At 40.6% G+C, this 21,468-nt stretch overlaps 1 protein-coding gene across 2 annotated transcripts in view; it reads right to left on the bottom strand.

Annotated features, from left to right (window-relative positions):
- Positions 1-21,468, bottom strand: part of cacna1da (calcium channel, voltage-dependent, L type, alpha 1D subunit, a) — a 69,950-nt gene that overhangs the window by 27,797 nt on the left and 20,685 nt on the right. The window contains exons 4-15 of one of the 2 annotated variants that reach the window (XM_026167827.2): positions 20,033-20,172; positions 14,086-14,255; positions 11,059-11,211; positions 9,139-9,335; positions 8,678-8,781; positions 6,847-7,016; positions 5,194-5,268; positions 3,903-3,990; positions 3,629-3,655; positions 3,002-3,162; positions 622-847; positions 301-508 (exon numbers count right to left, since the gene is read on the bottom strand). In XM_026167827.2, coding sequence (XP_026023612.1) covers positions 301-508; positions 622-847; positions 3,002-3,162; positions 3,629-3,655; positions 3,903-3,990; positions 5,194-5,268; positions 6,847-7,016; positions 8,678-8,781; positions 9,139-9,335; positions 11,059-11,211; positions 14,086-14,255; positions 20,033-20,172 — 1,719 coding nt within the window. The remainder of the gene's footprint in view (positions 1-300; positions 509-621; positions 848-3,001; positions 3,163-3,628; positions 3,656-3,902; positions 3,991-5,193; positions 5,269-6,846; positions 7,017-8,677; positions 8,782-9,138; positions 9,336-11,058; positions 11,212-14,085; positions 14,256-20,032; positions 20,173-21,468) is intronic. The other variant, XM_026167831.2, reaches the window with a different exon arrangement.

The following is a 21,468-nucleotide window of genomic DNA, read 5'->3' as shown; positions in this document are numbered from 1 at the left end:
GAGTTCAGCCTTCAGGCACACTCACGATCCTTGAATGTTTAGTTGTTTTTATAAATCTGTTCTACAACTTCTTGTTACTTCTGAACTGACATATACACCAAAATCTCTAAAATGGGCAAATACTGACTCATATAATGGCTTGTTCACAGAATCTGTTTAGTCTGCCACAAATTCTTCTACATCTGTATGAAACACACCCTTCACCAATTTTATTTACATTTTCAGCCTATTTCACTTGCTGCGTATTTGTATTTAACAGTCAGATTTTACTGTATGACATTATCTGAACTCTGTTAATACCTGAAACACAGTGAGGAGGGCCTGGGGAAAGTTGTCAAAGGTGCTCCTTTTTGTCTGGGTTTCGTCAAAGTTGAATTTTCCACCAAACACCTGCATGCCGAGCAGGGAGAAGATGATGATGAAGAGGAAGAGCAGCAGAAGCAGGGAAGCAATGGACTTCATGGAGTTGAGCAGCGATGCCACCAGGTTACTCAGAGACTGCCAGTGTCTAAACAGAAGGTCGACCAAGAGAGAGGAGGACGGACGGGATTTTAATCGAACTCCACAGGCACGAGACTGTGAACACACGAGCACGAACGCACAGCATGTTGACAGTCTTACCGTGTGACCTTGAAAATCCTCAGCAGGCGCACGCAGCGGAACACAGAGATACCGAGTGGAGACATGATTTCCAGCTCCACCAGAATGGTTTCAGTGATTCCTCCGCACACAACAAAGCAGTCAAAGCGGTTGAAGAGTGACACAAAATAAGCCTGCAGCCCAAGACTGTACATCTTTACCAACATTTCACATGTGAACAGGGCCAGCAGCACCTTGTTGGCCACATCTGAAAAGCAGAGGAAAAGATATTAAATCAGATGAATAAATAGTGAAAGAGAGTGATGCATTATGTATTGGAGGGGTTTTCTGTCTTTTAATGCAACATATAGTAGATCAAACCTCTGGTTGCACAAATATTTTATATTACACCTTCTTGCAGCTTCTTGTAGCTTTTTCTTTGTGTGCACTTCATTTAATTATTACTCTTTTTTACTTCAACCTCATTTCTATTTTTTATTTCTATTTCTTTATTTTTTTATCACAGTTAGACAAAATCTTGCTATGAATCTACACAATTGTTACGTTTCGGTGTTGTCGGTGTGTTGTTTTTGGCGTGACTGTTATGTGTTTCCTGTTTTACTTTGAAAGTCTGTGTTATCTTAGTGTTTTCAGTTTACGTTTCCCTGTCTCGTCAGTTCTAATTTGCCCCAGCTGTGTTTCCCTCCTGTTGTCCATTTTCCTGATTGCTCCCTCTATGTATTTAAACCCTGTGTTTCAGTGTGTCATGGTCGCGATCTCCCCCGTGTTGTAAATAGTTTGGTGTTTTGTTGTAAATAAATAGTTTGTTGTAAATACTTTCGTTTCGGGATTTTGGTGGTGAGCTTTAGTGGGGTTTTTGTGTGTGTTTTTTTTCTTTATTTTTACTTTTTTTCGTGTTGCACTCCGGTTGCCTAGGCCGGGGTGTAACATATGGGGACTCGTCCGGGATTGCCTTCGCTGGGGGGGTCCGGGATTGCCTTCGCTGGGGGGTCCGGGGACCGCCCCAGCCTTTGTCGTCGCTGGAGGGTCCGTGGGACCGCTCCAGCCTTCATCCGCCTTCGCTGGAGGGTCCGAGGGACCGCTCCAGCCTTCGTCGTCTGCTGGAGGGTCAGTGGGACCGCTCCAGCCTTCATCATCTTCGTCTGCCTTCGCTTCAGCCATCCGCCTTCGCTGGAGGGTCCGAGGGACCGCTCCAGCCTTCATCTGCCTTTGCTGGAGGGTCCGGGGGACCGCACCAGTCTTCGTCGTCTGCTGGAGGGTCCGTGGGACCGCTCCAGCCTCCATCAGCTTTGTCTGTTTTCATCCGCCGTCGCTGGAGGGTCCGTGGGACCGCCTCAGCCTTTGTCGTCTGCTGGAGGGTCCGTGGGACCGCTCCAGCCTTCATCCGCCTTCGCTGGAGGGTCCAAGGGACCGCTCCAGCCTTCGTCGTCTGCTGGAGGGTCAGTGGGACCGCTCCAGCCTTCATCAGCTTCGTCTGCCTTCGCTGAGGGGAGGGTCCGTGGGACCGCCCCAGCCTTTGTCGTCGCTGGAGGGTCCGTGGGACCGCCCCAGCCTTTGTCGTCGCTGGAGGGTCCGTGGGACCGCTCCAGCCTTCATCCGCCTTCGCTGGAGGGTCCGTGGGACCGCTCCAGCCTTCGTCGTCTGCTGGAGGGTCAGTGGGACCGCTCCAGCCTTCATCGGCTTCGTCTGTCTGGATCAAACTTTTCACTTGGTGTTAAATGTTTGATTTTTGGGTGGGGGGAACTGTTACGTTTCGGTGTTGTCGGTGTGTTGTTTTTGGCGTGACTGTTATGTGTTTCCTGTTTTACTTTGAAAGTCTGTGTTATCTTAGTGTTTTCAGTTTACGTTTCCCTGTCTCGTCAGTTCTAATTTGCCCCAGCTGTGTTTCCCTCCTGTTGTCCATTTTCCTGATTGCTCCCTCTATGTATTTAAACCCTGTGTTTCAGTGTGTCATGGTCGCGATCTCCCCCGTGTTGTAAATAGTTTGGTGTTTTGTTGTAAATAAATAGTTTGTTGTAAATACTTTCGTTTCGGGATTTTGGTGGTGAGCTTTAGTGGGGTTTTTGTGTGGTTTTTTTTTCTTTATTTTTACTTTTTTTCGTGTTGCACTCCGGTTGCCTAGGCCGGGGTGTAACACAATTCACATTAATGAAACACATTATTTGCATAAAAATCATGACATTTAAAACAATTTAGCCTTAGTCATCCACAAAATACATACAGTAATAGAGAAGATGGGGGGAAAAAAATCAAATTAGTAAAAATATTCTGATATTTCATGAGAACATCATGACAACATGTTATATTAAGTAATCCTTTAAAAAACACTAATTAATAGAAGATAACCCATTTAAACAAATTCATTCATTTTATTTCAAAATGAGACGTTTGTAATTCGTACCTTGCACCTGTGTCAGCCACAAAGGCTGGTTGTAATGTTCTGATGATATGGTCAGGGTGTTGAGGAACACAAGGATGATGACCAGCCAATAGAAAGGCACTGACTTGACAGCCAAACGGCACTTCCTGCGGCAAAATCTGTTCCATCGGCGCCAGCGCCGACTGCAATGGCAAAGGACACTTTCAGCACATAGAGGCTCAGTTTGCACATAAAGAACACAAGACGCAGTCACACAGATTATGAAGTCAAAACAATGGAACAAACTCATCACTGCAGTGTTTTTAAGAAAATCTCGAAAGTGTGTGCCTCGAAAGTGTGTGTAATAAGAAGAACGCAGTGAAGTATGGGTGAATGCCCACAGGGGACTGCATCAATGCGTTTCTGCAAGTCATACAGTACAGTAAATGAGCTGAAAAGTACTGTGTAAGCCTATTCTCTAAAAATACCTTATAGCACATGCTGACTATATAAAAGTTGTTGATTTATCATTCCCTGTAACATCTCATTAAAAATACAGTAAAAAAGAAGCCAAGCAAAATAAAAATCAGTGTGATTGAATGCAGGCAAAAACCATATATTAACAGCTACATGCACTATGTAGACACGCCTACCTACAAATATACTGACCTGAACTTTGACTTTGAAATCTTTTGACTGAAAAGAAGAACAAGTGAAAGTTGATGAATGCATCTTGTAACAGAAATGAGTTGTTAGCATGTAGTTAACTGACATCAACCCCAAAAAAGTGCAGCTGCAATGTTTGCAGCATGAAGTTTACCAGTTTTTTTAAACACATATGACGAGATAAAGCAGGCACTGACACAGCAAAATGGCTGTGCTGACTGAAATTAGTGACACCGAAAGAAATCCTGTGTACAGGTTCATGGTGCAAAGTTCTCACCACAGAGGTCCGCAGCATGGCGTCTTTTCATCCTCCCCGTTCTGATTCTCGGTGTTCACAGACTCTGTTTCACTGGCTGGAACGCTTGCTGTGGCATCAAATAAGGGAGCATATTTAAAATATATATATAAACAAAATCTATGCACTTTGCAATGGTAGAAGATTCTTCAGAAAGGCACAACGCATGCTTCCCATCAGGAGCAAGTGTAAAGAATGTTCCCATTGTATCAACAAGAACGTAGATGCACAAGAAACATATAAACAAAGAGAATTCAGAAACTCTTTTCAGGTGAACGAGAACTGTATGACAGTGATTTTAATCTCCAAAGCCACAGTGCAATCACAAAGCTACCTCAATGAAAGGAACGTGCTAAGTTCCACAGCTCTGCATCACTGTCATCATCAGTATCATTTACCAAGTGCTGAGAGTGAGCTGACGTGGGTCAGGCGAGTGGACAGCTGCTACGTGAGAGCTGTCTGATGCAGACAACGAGGAGCGGAGAGAAGACGGGAGCCGAGAGAGGAAGACAGAGCTCTTTAAACTGTCTCTGAAATGCTACACTCAAACTACTGCCAGCACTTTGGAAAGACTGTGTGTGTGCAGACTGATGATGATTAACTGTGTGAAATGTCTCGGTGCTTTAACTCATGTGAGCGAGCGTGGTGTGCTCTCCTGCTTAGCTTACGCAGACGTGCCGGCTTTGATTCCTAAGTGGTCGGACAGCTCTCAGCTCTGAAAATAGTGCTGACTGCTGGAGTAGTCATCTGGGTTTAACCCTGTTTCCTACATTCATACTGAGCTCCTGCATTTGAAGTGGAACACGGGAGGGAAACAGGGTGTGGTTGCTATCAAGCACAGCTGTACGGCTCTTCCATATCGGACTAGTTTAATAGGTAAGAGACAAGGGGTTTTTATTCAGGACGAGGACATAAGGAGAAACGTAAGAAGGCTGTGATGTTTGGACACAACAGGTAAAAAACAATTGTAAAGCACAATGTGATGGTATATTTTGTCAGGTTTCACACACACACCCACAAAGCAACAGACTTATTAATCTATCCTGGTCAGTAATATGACACTGACTGGTAATATTGCAGTAATGACAATGTACATTTCAGTCTAGTCTTAATAGTTTGAGAAAATATGAGCTAAATTTTCTGTATCAGATCAGTTTGATCTTAAAACACTAACACACACACACACACACACACACACACACACACACACACACACACACACACACACACACACAAAAGCTAAAGAACACTGGAGGGAAACCACAGGATTTACCATGAGTGTCGGACGACTGGCTGAACCACCCAAACCTTCCTTTCTTCTTCTCAGTAAGGTCAGCCAGAGTCACCCCTTCATGTGTAATGCATGCAAGCCAATGCATTCAGACACAACGGCACAGCAGAGGGACATGGAGGGGAGGGGGGCGAGAATGGGCTGCTATCAAAATGGGTCAGAGCAGACAAGCACCACAGGACAACAACAGTTTTCAAAATATCAATATTCAACCACGACAAGAGCAGCAGGAGCCACACCGCAGACACTGAGGAGGGCAGAAGAACGACACAGAGAGCTGTTAGTCAAAGGAAGCGTCTGGAGGTGGCAGCGCCCTGTACTAACATGTGACCATGCGAATTAAAGCATTTACCTTTGAACATGTTAGTAGGGGTTCATGTTTCGTGGACACACACTATAAAGCCAGCATGGATGTTTTAGAAAAGCAGTATGGACTCCCTTCTTCTAACACGGCACAATTAACGGCGATTTTCCTGCTTTCTGGTAAACTTACAGAGCACCGCTGTTCTGAAAAATTGGAGCAATAGACTGGTGGAAGAGGCAGGAATATACACAAGGAGTACATAACAGACGTGGGGAAATCATAATGAGTTGACAAAAGGCAAAAAATAGAAAACCCAAGCTCAAACTCTAGGATGAAGCAGTTGCAGGTTTTCTTTTCTGTATCATGTGTGCCGCTTATATAAAGAGGATTTGGATCACTTTTTTTCTACTGCTTGAGTAACATGTTTCTTTTTTTTTCCTTTCCTTTCCTTCCTTTCCTTCCTTTCACTGGTGCTTACAGAGTGCTCCACTTCCATCACCGACATACATGGAGGCTGGAAACAAAACTAGTCTGATCATTTCGTTTCAAACACCTTTCACATATCCACATATGGATGTCAATACTGGCCTCTGTGTCGATATTTGTGCATCTACGCATTTGTCAGTATGTGTACTCTGCTTCTCTATAACCAAAAGGTAGACTATTCAGAAGCACAGTGGATCATCACTAAATCCCAGGAGTCCTTCTGAAATCACTATAGTCCTGTTTTGTTTTGTTTTTCTTTAACTGTGGTGATCAGCTGGCACAATTGATCAACTTGCCTTGTCTAGCTCCATTATAGCATCCATTTTTGCAAATTTGCATGAGAAAACTGAATATTTCAGGGCTCAATCAGACCTAATTAAGATTTCCATGATGCTGGTTTCAAATCTCTGGTGGCTTTCTTCCTGCTTGATTCAAGCAGAATTATTGGGCTAAAAGCAAAGAGGACTTAAATGATGTGTTAGATTATTAAGATTTTTTTCTAATTAATACCCCCTCTATCTGTTCTCAATATGTCTCAGCGTAATTGACCAGTTATCTGGGGCAATATGAAAAATGGAGCACTTTAGACCCAATAAGTCAGGACACAGCACCAATTCTGATTTAAGCAATGTCACGTTCTTTCTCCAGAGTGATTTTTGGTTTGAAGATACTGCTTTTAACCAAGAAAAAAGAAACTCTCTCAAACCAGTAATGATGTACACTACTTGATATTTATCCTTGACATGGCAAGAGTAGCTTCAACCAGTTATTTGCATTGAAGCTCTCTTGTGATGGTAGCGTAGCGTTAACAGCCGGAAAAAGGAAGCGGGTCAGACGGCGCTTACGGTTACGCTTGCTCTCCTCATCTGCCTCGTCCTCATTGTCAGGGTCAATGTCCTCAGCCTGAGTGATCCAGTCCAGGTAACCCTTCAGATCCTCCTCCAGCTGTTGCTTTTCACGCAGCTTCTGGAAGTCTCCGCGAGCTTTGGCCTTTTCCCTCTCCTTGGAGAACTCTCTGTATTTGGAGAAAGAACCCCCAAAACAAAACAAAACAAACAAAAAAAAACAAACAAACAGAAACACCAACAAATACACAGTAATGCACGAATTAAAGACAAACATGGGACGTTTCACAGCAAACAAGAAACAAATTGTTTCACACAAAATGGAAAGCAACAAACATGTTGTTCTGTTCTAGATCCTTTTCCCGACAAAATAAAGACATTCTGTGTATGAGTTTCTGTATATCCTCTTTTCTACATTCTTTAGTCACAGCCTTTTAATTTCTTGTGTGTTTTTCAGAAATGTAGCCACTGGAGGGAGATGTACGCCTTTAAGAGACGACACAGAGCTATATTTAGAGCCCGGCAGTACAGTAGTGTATCTGTCAGGTGGGCATCTTCATCTTACAGAAAAGGCAATTCAGGTAGACAGATTGTTTCAAGAGAACTGCAGCATTTGCACAGTATCCAAACTTATAGTTTATATAAGACAATGAACTTGAAAACAACGAGATTCGACTGTATCTACCCACAGTGCATTGTGAGATAGTCTTATTAGAATAACCTGTATTTAAGCTGGTATACTAAAAAATTAAGATGAATGAAAAAGTCACATGTGTGACAAAAAAGTGAAGACGTCCAGTGTCAAGAAGCCAGCAACAGGTAAAGCTGTATCAAGGTAACTGGTGCTGACAGGTCATGCCAGTCTAAAGACGCCAACATGCACTGTAGGAATGCTTGACTCGATTGTCATGTTAATCTTGTTTTCTTTAAAAAAAAACCACAGGTTTTCTTCGCTGGTCAACCAGCCAGAGTTAGTTGTACTGTAATACCCCACCCCCCACTCCACAGAGCAGGGAAAGCAAACTGGGGTTTGAGAGAGCTTAGGCGTGCAGAGGGAGTGAAGGGCGAGGAATAAGATTAATTTCTTTCACAGGAGGTTGGGTGAGCTGTCGAGGGGGTGGGGGAAGAAACGCTCACTTTGCAGTTGCCGTGGAAAGGATGTAATAGTTTGACATCAACAGAGGTCAGAGAGGAGCGCTTAAGAAACAAAATAGACTCTAATGTAGACTGGCCACTTACTGCTTTATTACTTGTAATGATTTTTGCATTTCTGGCGCACAGTTTCCCAAATACACATACTAATTCAATTTCAAGTCAACTCTATTTTATTTATGTAGCGCCAAATCACAGCACCAGTTGCGTCAAGGTGCCTTATATGTTTATAGGTAATAAAGTGAAAACCCCAATAATCAACGGCCCTCTTTGAGCAAGCACTAGGTGACAGTGGGAAAGAAAAACTTCCACTTAACAGGAAGAAACCTCCAGGATCAGGGAGGAGCAGCCATCTGCTGCAATCACCTGGGGATGATGTTGTGAGTGTCAAGGAGCACAGCAAACCCAAAGTGCATGCACTTTGCACACTACAGACCAAACCCACCGCAAAAGTTGCCTCTTACCCACTTAGCACACCTAATACAAGGTTTAACACGAAAAAGGATCCCAGTATAATCAGACTGACAAAATAAATCCACGGTGTTTCCCATCCAATGGCGTCATTGACCTACAGAAGCCAAAAGTAGCCCGTCAACAAACATGGACACATACAAAGACAGAAACCTTCTGCCTCAAAGGAGCAGAAAGTCTCTGTTTTGAAAGAGAAGATGGTGCTTACCCGCTCAACACACCCAAAACCAGGTTAAGAACGAAAAAGGAGCCGAAGATCACAAGACTGACAAAGTACACCCATGGAAGTTCAAAGCCCATGGCATCGTTCATCTGCAGGAGTGGATCGGTCACCGCAGAGAAAGGAGAGCAGGGGGAAAAGGAAGGAAGGATGCACAGACAGAAAAAGGGTGTTAAACTGTTAGAAAGGAGGAAGAGAGAGCAAGTCTTAGGAGTGCTGATGACTGTCAGGACAGTATCGTTTTATTTGATGAGTTGTTGATTGAATTCAATCATTTAGCCAATCAATCATATCAGAGTGGTAAGAGCCGCCCCAGGAAATTATCAGCAGCTTCATCATCAGACTGTCAGTCGCATTGGTGTTGTGTGTTTGATTTGAGCAGACATTAAAGCTGAAAGAATGTGACAGTCACAGGTTATTGAACTGGGTGCACAGAGCGAGAGACTCACCCAGTACAGCACATCAGTCCAGCCCTCCATGGTGATACACTGAAACACCGTCAGCATGGCAAACAGAAAGTTGTCAAAGTTGGTGATGCCACCGTTGGGACCTTGCCAGCCTTCCCTGCACTCCGTGCCGTTGATGGGGCACTGGCGCCCATGCCCTGAGATCGCACATGGAGCTGGCTCCTCTTCTGCTATCATATCTACAGAAAGAGAGTTTTAAATAATCTGACACTTAACATAAGTGCTGCAAATAAAGTTGCTTTTTAGACTGCCTAGTCTTAACTGCAGGATTTCCTACTATAAACAGTGTTATGACTAAGAGCACTCTGATTCACTGCATCTTATACCAAATACTCTCTTTAGCAGCTGTCTTATTCTTCTCATTTACAGTTGTTCAGCAGTAGAAAAGTCTACTTTAGACTTTTAAATAACTTTGACAATAACATATCTATATATCTTAGAGACGAACCACTTTTCAATTTACAGTTTCACAATATACAAACATATTATACAAAACATTATTGGAACGATTAACTAACATTTGTGGTTAGGTTTTATGTTTCAGTGAGTTCCATCAAAGAGGTATTTCCATCTCTGAAGATTTAGTTCACAAACTATTAAAATGATTATATTTCTGTGAAATATTGCTCCATCTCACAACCCCTCACATGGACTTGTTCCCCTTGGGAAATTCCTGACGTTTGAAGTAAACTACTTAGAGAATAACTTCTGTCACGTAATCCAATATATCAGTCATGCAGTACATACTTTTATGTTTTTGTCTAAGTTAAGAGTTATATTTCAGTTTAAGGAGAAAACAAGCCAGTCGAGATTGAGTTTGGCATGCCTGATTTGATTTGACTTGCCACATTAATTTATGAAAATTCATCATCCCTCTCAGAGCTAACTGTGTCAGTGTTCATAGAGCACTACATATTGTTTTGTTTGCCATTAGAGGTTATATGAAATAAATAACATAATTTGAGTTCTAACTGGAAAAAGCATGTCTGGGACTCATCTTTGTCTGCTTCATTTTGTCAAATATGAGGCATAATCATAAACTTCTCTAACGATACCCATAAAAACAATCAAACTAGCTTACTATATCACCTTTAATCTTGGCCAGTCTTCCCTGACCAGCGCAGGAACTGTTTGAGGAATGCTTCTATAGGTCGATTGCTACCTAAGATCCATTATAACTACTTGTACTTTGCGTCCGCAATGAATGCTGAATTTTCTCCAGTGTGTCAAAATCCTGAACTTTAAACTCGAACAGTATGAAGCAGCGCTGAGCTAAATGTGACTAAAAAACAAGCTGTGCGCTGGCACACAATGACGTGCACCACAGTTCAGGTCGTTTCAGCTGCCTCGCTCTGAGACACCTCAGGATGCTACAGTAGAACTCTGGGTTGGCAGTCTGGCCCAGGGGGGACAAATTGACAGTGCACAACCCCGTGAATGACGAAAAAATGGCGCACACGTTCCTGACCAATGTGCCACCTTGAGGCTTGGACACTGTAGACTGTTTTACTGAAAACTGCTGCGTGATGTCTGCATCATAGCAACAGACCCTGCTCTCTTCAGCATGAAAGTTGTGTCAGTTTGACACAGAGCAAGAAGGGAGGTCAGGTATGGTTTTTGATAGTCACTGACAGAGGCAAAGAAGATTATGACCACACCCAATAAGTAATTAAAGCACAGAAACTATTACTGTATCTGATAAAGCTATTACCTGTCCTGATAAAAATCCCTTGTACTCATTTGTCTGGGTAAGCAAATCACCAGACTAAGCATTATCCTGATTATACCTTTAATCTGTTGTTGTTAATGGAAAATCACAGCTGACATACAATAACCTCAACTCCTTGTTACTTTATTTAAAAAAAACAATTTGATTTTATATATAAAAGTCAAAGTGCTCACCTGTACTGGGGAAATAGCAGGTTGCATGCATTTTACCAATGAACAGCTCCAGGCCGATAATAGCATAGATGATAATGACAAACAAGACCAGGAGGGCAATGTGCAGGAGAGGGACCATGGCTTTAATGATGGAGTTCAACACCACCTGTAAACCTAAGCAAAGAAAAACAAACACTTTACACAAAGCCCGGCCGTACTTTGTAGTACCAAATGGAAAACACAAACTACAAATTCTACCAGTCTTTGTACCTGTTCTTAACACAAAAATTAGATTCCTGGCTCCAGATGGTGAAGTGGCTAATTCTGTTTGCTCTTGATCTTACTTAGCTTAAATTGCATAAATACATAAAACGTAATCACAACTGTATAATCATTTCACAGACTGCTAACATAAACAAACGGAAGTATTTATGGTTTTCAAGTATATAAATATAAATAACAATGTAAAAAGAATGTAGATACTCCTTTCAGTATATACAGTGGGGCAAAAAAGTATTTAGTCAGCCACCGATTGTGCAAGTTCCCCCACTTAAAATGATGACAGAGGTCAGTAATTTGCACCAGAGGTACACTTCAACTGTGAGAGACAGAATGTGAAAAAAAAATCCATGAATCCACATGGTAGGATTTGTAAAGAATTTATTCGTAAATTAGGGTGGAAAATAAGTATTTGGTCACCTCAAACAAGGAAAATCTCTGGCTCTCACAGACCTGTAACGTCTTCTGTAAGAAGCTTTTCTGTCCCCCACTCGTTACCTGTATGAATGGCACCTGTTTGAACTCATCATCTGTATAAAAGACACCTGTCCACAGCCTCAAACAGTCAGACTCCAAACTCCGCCATGGCCAAGACCAAAGAGCTTTCGAAGGACACCAGGAAAAGTATTGTAGACCTGCACCAGACTGGGAAGAGTGAATCTACAATAGGCAAGCAGCTTGGTGTGAAAAAATCAACTGTGGGAGCAATCATCAGAAAATGGAAGACATACAAGACCACTGATAATCTCCCTCGATTGATTGATTGATTGATTGATTGATTGATTGATTGAATCTTTATTTTGAACATGTTGAAAAAGTATTAAAAAAAATAGAATTAAAAGAGACAAATGAACAAAGCAAACAAAAGGAAAACGAGCAACCACAACTCCAAATAACGTCCATGTTCAAAAAGGAGCAGGAAGAAGCATAAGCTTATTTAATCCCACCCCTTTTCCACTATCTAGTATCAATAGACTACAGAAATACCTCCTTGTAATTACATTATATGTTATGTGTAATTTTTTTTTTATTTATTTATTTATTTTTTTTTAATATATACACATATATGTTTCTATCTATCCATACATACGTATATACACACATACGCACATATACACATTTTCAATAACCCCATTAACACCTCAAGGATACACAGCCTACAATTATATATATATATCCATACCAACAAACCCGTGCATGCACACACACATGAAAATATTAGACAAGAACACCCTATCAAATCTCTACCTTTTCCCTGTACCCTGTAAAAACCATATCCTTAAACCGCTTTTTAAACTGCGCCATGCTTGGACATTGCTTCATATCTTTACTTAGTCTGTTCCACAGCTTCACTCCACACACAGAGATGCAAAAACTTTTTAATGTTGTACGGATACGAGGATCGTTCGATCTGGGGCTCCACGCAAGATCTCATCCCGTGGGGTCAAAATGATCATGAGAATGGTGAGCAAAGATCCCAGAACCACACGGGGGGACCTGGTGAATGACCTGCAGAGAGCTGGGACCAAAGTAACAAAGGTCACCATCAGTAACACACTACAACGGCAGGGAATCAAATCCCGCAGTGCCAGACGTGTTCTGCTGCTGAAGCCAGTGCATGTCCAGGCCCGTCTGAAGTTTGCCAGAGAGCACATGGATGATACAGCAGAGGATTGGGAGAATGTCATGTGGTCAGATGAAACCAAAGTAGAACTTTTTGGTATAAACTCAACTCGTCGTGTTTGGAGGAAGAAGAATACTGAGTTGCATCCCAAGAACACCATACCTACTGTGAAGCATGGGGGTGGAAACATCATGCTATGGGGCTGTTTTTCTGCCAAGGGGACAGGACGACTGATCCGTGTTAAGGACAGAATGAATGGGGCCATGTATCGTGAGATTTTGAGCCAAAACCTCCTTCCATCAGTGAGAACTTTGAAGATGAAACGAGGCTGGGTCTTCCAACATGACAATGATCCAAAACACACCGCCCGGGCAACAAAGGAGTGGCTCCGTAAGAAGCATTTGAAAGTCCTGGAGTGGCCTAGCCAGTCTCCAGACCTCAACCCCATAGAAAATCTGTGGCGGGAGTTGGAAGTCCGTGTTGCTCGGCGACAGCCCCAAAACATCACTGCTCTCGAGAAGATCTGCATGGAGGAATGGGCCAAAATACCAGCTACTGTGTGTGCAAACCTGGTAAAGACCTATAGTAAACGTTTGACCTCTGTTATTGCCAACAAAGGTTATGTTACAAAGTATTGAGTTGTATTTTTGTTATTGACCAAATACTTATTTTCCACCCTGATTTACGAATAAATTCTTTACAAATCCTACCATGTGGATTCATGGATTTTTTTTTCACATTCTGTCTCTCACAGTTGAAGTGTACCTCTGGTGCAAATTACTGACCTCTGTCATCATTTTAGGTGGGGGAACTTGCACAATCGGTGGCTGACTAAATACTTTTTTGCCCCACTGTATTTCAGAACATCTTTGCCTCGTATATTTCATAAGCATGTCGTGTTTTTTTCTGCAAGTTTGTTTATTATTATGGAACTGAGAGCACATGGCCCTTGGTTGCTGATGTAGATGCTTAAAGAAAATAGTCCTCAGGGACTGCACATGGACCATCTGGACTTGCCGTGTTTAACCCTTAGCCCTGCATTTTTCTATTAAAAAAAGACTCATTTTATTGTACGACAGATGCAAAAATTATGTACATTTAATAAATATGGGTTGCCAACGTGCGGAGCTTAAAAGTTCTCTTACTGGGTACTCCTGAGACCAGCCGCAGGGGGCGCAGCACACGGAAGGCTCGAAGGGCTTTAACATCAAATCCACCTGGCTTACCCCCGTGCCCATGCATTGATGCATGGTTATCTCCTTCAACTTCTCCCTTTTCTTCTTTGGTCAAAAACTCCAATGCAACACTAAAGAGTCTGTTGGAAAACAAAGAAAAATCCTTACATTAGTCACCTCTGCATTTGAGGTACATAATGAACAGTGCTGACAATCTTTAACAAATAGTAGATAAAGATTAAAGATCATTTTCGAGAAAAAGCATGGCAAACCTTTGACAGTTCAATAATTAATGTAGGAAATAAAGAACAGATTAAGCAGCATTAGATGTACTGATTCTTATATAGCATTTTTCTACTTGAGCACAGAGTAGCCAGTTTTCATTCAATTCTACTATTTTCACTCGTCAATAATTTATTGTAATTAAGAAACAAACCTTCACGAGCATGAGTAAAACTAAGATGTAACAAGTATGTTGTTGAATGTACGAGGCGCTAAAATGGGGTTAATAAACCTTCAGATTCTGACAAAATGTGAGAATATATTAAAAGTCTTACTTTCTCATAGTTCATAAGCTCCTATTCACATCAGTAATGTCACTAAGTCAATTTAAGGTCTCCAACAAACACTTTTGACATTAAAAATTTTGCCTGGCTGAAAGCTTTTCACTTTGCCGTTATTCCCTCAAAGTATCATTTAGCTGTGAAACTATTATGTAGTGGCATCAGTTTACTTTACAGCCACCCACAAGCCATACTGAAATCTCCAGGATACAATTTGATAAAAAGCAGTCTGAAACCTTTATTAACCACAATCCGCTGTAAATATCATTTTAGACTGCATCAAAATGGTTAGTAAACACCGTACTGATAATGATCCAATCAAAAACAATTTTAAGACTAGAAAAAAAAAACTCCCAGATATTTCTTGCCCTACATGCAGCGCTTCAAAAGAAAAAAAAAGAAAAGCCAGTGGATATGTTGAAAGAGCAGGATAATATGACAGCATTGTAACCTGTCAGTGCCCAGTTTGAGTGTACCAACAAAACCTACCCACCCAGCAAAAATTTGGTGAAAAGACGACTTCGTCATACTAATTTGGATTTTGTTAAAAAGTGAAAGTAGGCTATTTACATATGTTCCCAGCATGTGTCACAGTCAAGGTCCATGGAACAAATGTGGATCTCCAAAAGATTTGGCCCCTCCTTACTGTATGCGTGGTCTGGGCAGAAATGCTCGCATCTTGCAAACAGCAAACATTACACAAGCACATATCCACAACGTCTGCAAGCTAAAAAGCCAGCATACAAAAATATGTATTTAACGTATTATTTTTTAATCTACCCGCCACCAAAGATCAAATTACAGATTTTCAGAGAAACAAAAGTTTTTCTGTCTTTGTTGAGCAACGGAACCAAATAAATATATGAACAAAGTTCTGTAACTTTCACAAATACTAAGACTTATAGAAAAATGTGCAATATTATTTACATGCAGAGGTATTTTGTTTTACTAAATAGATCAGATATCACTAGATTGAAAGATGGATATTTATAAAATACACTTTATGGACAGATGTACTGGGCCATCTGTATATGACACTTCCTGGGACATCCTAACCCATGGTATGAAGATCCCAGTACACAGTTTTTGTGCTGATGTTAATGGCAGAGGAGGTTTGGAGCTCTGCAGTTCCTGAGTCAGCAGATCATTGGTGACCTTTACACATATGCCTTCACATGCTCTCTACCATGCTTTATGTGGTCTCACACTTTGTGGCTAAGTTGCTGTGGTCCCTACTCCATTTCACAATAAAATATTAATGTCTGAACTTTCACTTTTCCCAAATTTAGGCATAAAGGGACATTTTTTTAAAGGTCATGTCTGGCCAGCCAGATTAAGCCCAGAATATAACATCCACTGACATCTGGTGCACGGTGGATCTGTATACAAGAGATAACTGTACCATAGGAAGTGGCCCCTTCCGTGGTCGTAAAGTAAAATCAGCAGTGAACAAATCCCTCCCCAAGAAAGAGGACCCTTCATTACACTCAGATAGACATTCCTCATCTAGCCAAGAGGGAAAATCATCTCAACACATTACATCAAAGCTGCGGACTAAAAGCAGGGAATAGAGCTGCCGATAGGCGCTGGAAGGAGTTCTGATGGCCTTTAAGCACAGTCTGCTCCGGCTTATGTTATACTGAGTCACAGCTGTAAGACTGACCGCCTGCCACTGGGGGTTTTATTAGTCATCCAGTCATGCTTAAAAGAAAACCCTCCTTCACATATTGACACCTTTTTGCGAAACATATTTCATAAAGTAAATCAAAAGGATTTTGAACATCAGATTATTTGAAGCAGGTGTTTTCACAGTGTCTCCAGTCAATATTCAAAGGGTCACTCCAATAGGTTTACAGGTTTAAGCCTATTTGCACCAAATCACAGTTTAACTCTTCCTCCTAGAAATGTGTTCCTTTGCAAAATAGTTTTCCAGTTATGTTTAAGTCCAGCACAATCACTGGCTAGATTATAAAAATGTTTTTAACAAATTCACTGAAACACTTATGAACTCGGTTAGAGTTGGCTCAAAGCTTCAAGCACGGCGGACCTTTTAATAAACCAGACCACAATCTTTTCAAAACCTTATCCAAGTACAGCCAGTGAAGAGAAATATCTCTAAAAATGTTTAATAATGCACATCCCAACACTGCAGTAGATATTTTACAGCAAGAATATCAGTGTAGTATATTAAATATGTTGCCAAAAATGTGTCCACTCTTTGCAACATAGTAAAAACTTTGCTTTAATGCATAATAAATCACAAGGACTTCTGTAGCTTATGCAACTTTCTGAGTTTTCTCTTTGGCTTTTAAACTGCACAAAAAATGTATTTATATTAATGTATTATTTAAGATTGACTGCATATAGTGTAAGAAATATTTACCTTATCTGAGCCAGTATGTTTATAAGACAAACCTTGGTTTAGTATGTGTAAAAAAAAGCTGTGGTACATGAAACCAAAATGGAAAAGTAAAAGAAAGACATTCATTAGCGATTAAAAACTGTCATGTGATCATTTTCTACAGCTTAGTTACCATTAATGATTCCTTCCCATCCAAGACTTTATCCAATGTAATCTAAAATTCTGATCAGTGCATCTTTAGAAATCCATTTTGTAGATTTCAAGACAGTACAATGGCTCAGTGGTTTGCACTGTTCCCTCATAGCAAGCAAGTCCTGGGTTCAAGCTTGTGTACCATAGTACACTTGCAAAAAAGTCTGACTTCCTGGTAAAATAAATGTTAAAATGTAGGTTTAAACCCAACAATATAGTTCTTCAAGTTAAAACAAAACACTATTTTTGGATTATTTTTTTCTCTATGGGGAGTGTGTTTGCCTGTCATGAAGTCCCTACACACTACTATAGAATAAATAGTGGACACACAAACATCCTGATGACTGAACTGTGACGATTTTCATCAGATCCTCGCAAAATTATTTCAAATATGTCATTTCAAATTTTAGAAGCTGCAGTCACATTTAATAGTTGGGACAGCCGTCTTTGCATTTGAGTGGATGGCAGATCAACCCTGCATGCAGCATACAGACAGCGATCTGACCCAGCTACCCACTGGACTGTGTGTATTAGAGGAGAGAAAGAGGGAGGAGAGAGGAGAAAAAAAGAGATAAGGCTGAGATAAGGATGAAGATAACACGGGGAGAGTGTGCAAGAGATAGGAATGAGGGCAGAGAGAGGTGGGGAGGTGTAAAGCATGAACCATTTGAGATATGAAAATGGAAGGGGGCAGTAATAAGAACAAGCTGCAGAGACAAAGGAGAGCAGCGTGAGAGAAAGACAGTCAGTGAGAGGAGAGGGAAAGATGGGAGGGAGTGTTGGAGAAGAGATGAAGTATGGAGAGATGGTGACTCACTCCAGTGGTGGTAAAGCTCTGATTTATTCTCTCTGTCTTTTCTGGGTCATATACTGTGGGTGTATGAGGGTCTCTGTTAGCCACTTGGAGCAGAGGCTTAAGCAACTTTAGCTTTAATACTGACTTCTCCTCTTACAAACACTGTAAACTGCAAATGTCACAAGCAGAGATGGGCAGTAACGCGTTACTTGTAACGCGTTACTGTAATCTGATTACTTTTTTCAAGTAACGAGTAAAGTAAGGGATTACTATTGCAAAATCGGTAATTAGATTACCGTTACTTTCCCGTAGGAACGCTGCGTTACTGCGTTACTAAAACCGTGATTTTTTTTGCGAGAATGTCTCATGACAGTGACATAAGCAAGTGCGACGTTGGTGACAGCAGCTGTGTGCAGATCAACAATGGATAATATATCGAGTGCGGGAGAGAGTATGAGCGTGCAGCGTTTAAAGTGTGGAAGTACTGACCTTACTTTGAGTTTGATTCCATAAAAAGTGACAAAAACATTAGCGTCCATCGTGCGTGGGAAGAAAACTTCTTTTTACAGCGAAAAAAACCCCTAAACTTCCGAGCAAGCACCCGAGTAGCTACGACGTGATGGGAAACTCACAGAGACACTCGCGCGGATTCTTCAACTGACCGCAGCACACCTGCACCAGGGTAACCCTCCGCCTACCCTGCTCCTGCTTTACAGGTGAAAATAGAGCAAAAGGACCGCTGAGTCTTTGACTTTATTTATTTTCTGCTGTGTTTTACTTGCATCTGTTTGAAAGAGTGAGTGAAAACACAAAAAATATTTTATTTTATGTGCTGGAATGTGTAGAAAATAGGTTTAAATGTTAAACTAATTTATTCAAGTCAGAGAATGTTGCATATAATTAAATGTTTTGCTTGATGCATAAAGTTAAAAGATTAAAACTGATAAAACAAGTTAAAAAAAGAGACTTTTCCATTTGATTACATTTTGTATGATGGATTATGTAGAAAAAGTAGAATTGGGCTGAAAGATCTATCGCTTTATCACCTCTTCAGGTTGTAAATCGTGTTTTTAAAAAGTAACTAAGTAACTAAGTAACTAAGTAATTAATTACTTTTGAAAATAAGTAATCAGTAAAGTAACGGGATTACTTTTTGGGGGGAGTAATCAGTAATTAGTTATTGATTACTTTTTTCAAGTAACTTGACCAACACTGGTCACAAGTCAAAAAAAATCCTAAAAGGAGACTAAAAATAGCTAAACCTTGTGACCTGGCCTGCAAACCAGCACATAGAACGAGCAAATATAATACATAAATATTAACAAATTTAACAATCGCAACTAGTTGTGTCAATAAATGAAATAACAAAAAAAAAAAAAACTGAACCTAAGATTTTAGATTTCAAACCCCACCATCTGGCCAAAGTTCAGGTAGTGGGTTGCAAAATAATAATTATAGTAAACTAGAACTAACATAAATAACAGTTTTGGTATCTGGTTGACAAAAACTAAGTGGTAACATTTCTGTTAAAAACTGTCAGCCAACCAATTCTCCTGGTGTGAATTTTGGTTATGATCATTTCCCTTTCAATCAATGACTTACAAACTGAAATATTTTCATAACAACCATAGTCATACCAAACGTGAAATAGACACACATGCAGAAGCTGCATTACTGCATGCAGAAATTGCAGTACCAGCACGGGCAGATAATATATTTAAAGTTAAAAGTCGGTAGTGAGTAAAAAACATAAAGTATATTCCAGAGTTTTTAATTTCCGGAACTGATTAAACTAGTTGGCTCCCAGTCCACCCATGGACAGGGTGGACCAGCATGCCTATTACACGCTTTGTCCTGATATCCTGATGGACTGCATCAACTACATCGCTTGCAGAGGATCTCATTATGGTAGTGCCAGCATTCTGTCAAGGTTTAGCAAAGAATCCACCATTGTCCTTTTACCATTTACATACAGAGCATTTATCATTTAACTTGAAAACTTACCCAATCACCACAATGACGAAATCCAGCATGTTCCAACCGTTTCTCACATACGCATTCTGGTGCATCACCAAGCCATAAGCGATAATCTTCAGAAAGGTCTCAATTGTGAAAATGATGAGGAAGGCATACTCAACTGTTTCCTGCAGATACACAAAAAGGCAAAGAAAGAAAAAAAAAAAACGAAAACATGAGCAAGGTATTAATACAGACAGTGTTTTGGAGATTCAACACACACAGGTACAGGAATAGGTGCAAAAGACACAGTGCCTATGAAAGGATAAATTAAGCTCTATTTTACTGGTGAGCAACAAGAAAACGACTTTTTGTCGAAGCAAAAATATTTATAAATATTTTACAATTAAATGTAAAAAATTAAGTTGTTTTAACTACTTAAAAATACAGTAAATCTATAATTTACAAGAACAATGTGCCTCCAAAGCAATATTCTCGTCAACTTTCATTGATCAGTAGGCACTGAACTGATACATCAGGACACAAAAATAACCCAGGTTTGCAGAAATGACAATACACAATACAGTTACACTATAGGAAACAATATACAAACAGACCAGATTGCTGTGCAGTTTGTCACAACCCCACATTGATTTTACTGACATTTAAAAAGCAAAAGGCCAAAAAAGGTAAACACTCATTCATAGCGTACTTCCAAAGCACTGAACAATGATGTTCCACCCTAAGATCAGAAATACTGACACGGTGCACAAGAAAAGACAGAAACGAAAGATAAGGACATCAATGTTAGTGTAAATTGTCTTTTTTCTTTTTAGATGTATCTTCTAAATTTTGATTACTGGTTTGCAAACATTTCAACGCTCGATGACAGAGTGTGTCATTGCCTGCAGGACAACCTTCCTCAACACTGCCTGAATGTCTTTGATGGACTTCCTATTAAAGGGAACTTTGTGTACAACAACAGCTATTAGAAAAATATCAGAGAGAGAAGAGTCAGAAAGCCAAGAAAAAGTGACCTCCAAAGGGAAACTGAAACTCCTGATTTGCCTGCAACATAGATATGTAGACATCAAGTTTCACAGCTTCTAAGTGTTGGTAATACTAGTCAGTGTATGAAGTGGACATTGTGTGGCTGCCTGTTCACAGCCATTCAGTGACCAAACACAGTGATTAACTTTTCTTGTAACAACTTGGACAACTTTTGTATGTGGAATCAACATAAATCCCATGGAAATGGCATCTCCTGTGTAAGCTTCACCTATAATCCTGAAAACATTTCAGTGCCTGGAATGTATCTTTGAATATGCAAAATTAAAATAAAATTGTGACCGCTGTGTACCACTAAAAAAGGGCAAATCTACAAAAGAGCCAGTAAGAGCCATGCTAAAATGGTTAAAACCAATTGACTAGTTTGGAATGAAAGGCATGAATGTATCAGAGAGCTATAGAGGTTAAAAAAAGGG

The sequence above is a fragment of the Astatotilapia calliptera genome, chromosome 5 (assembly GCF_964374335.1).
Source record: "Astatotilapia calliptera chromosome 5, fAstCal68.1, whole genome shotgun sequence".
NCBI classification, from domain to species: Eukaryota; Metazoa; Chordata; class Actinopteri; order Cichliformes; family Cichlidae; genus Astatotilapia; species Astatotilapia calliptera.
The sequence above is the reverse complement of the archived record's forward strand: the minus strand, read 5'-3'. Positions and strand labels throughout refer to the sequence as shown.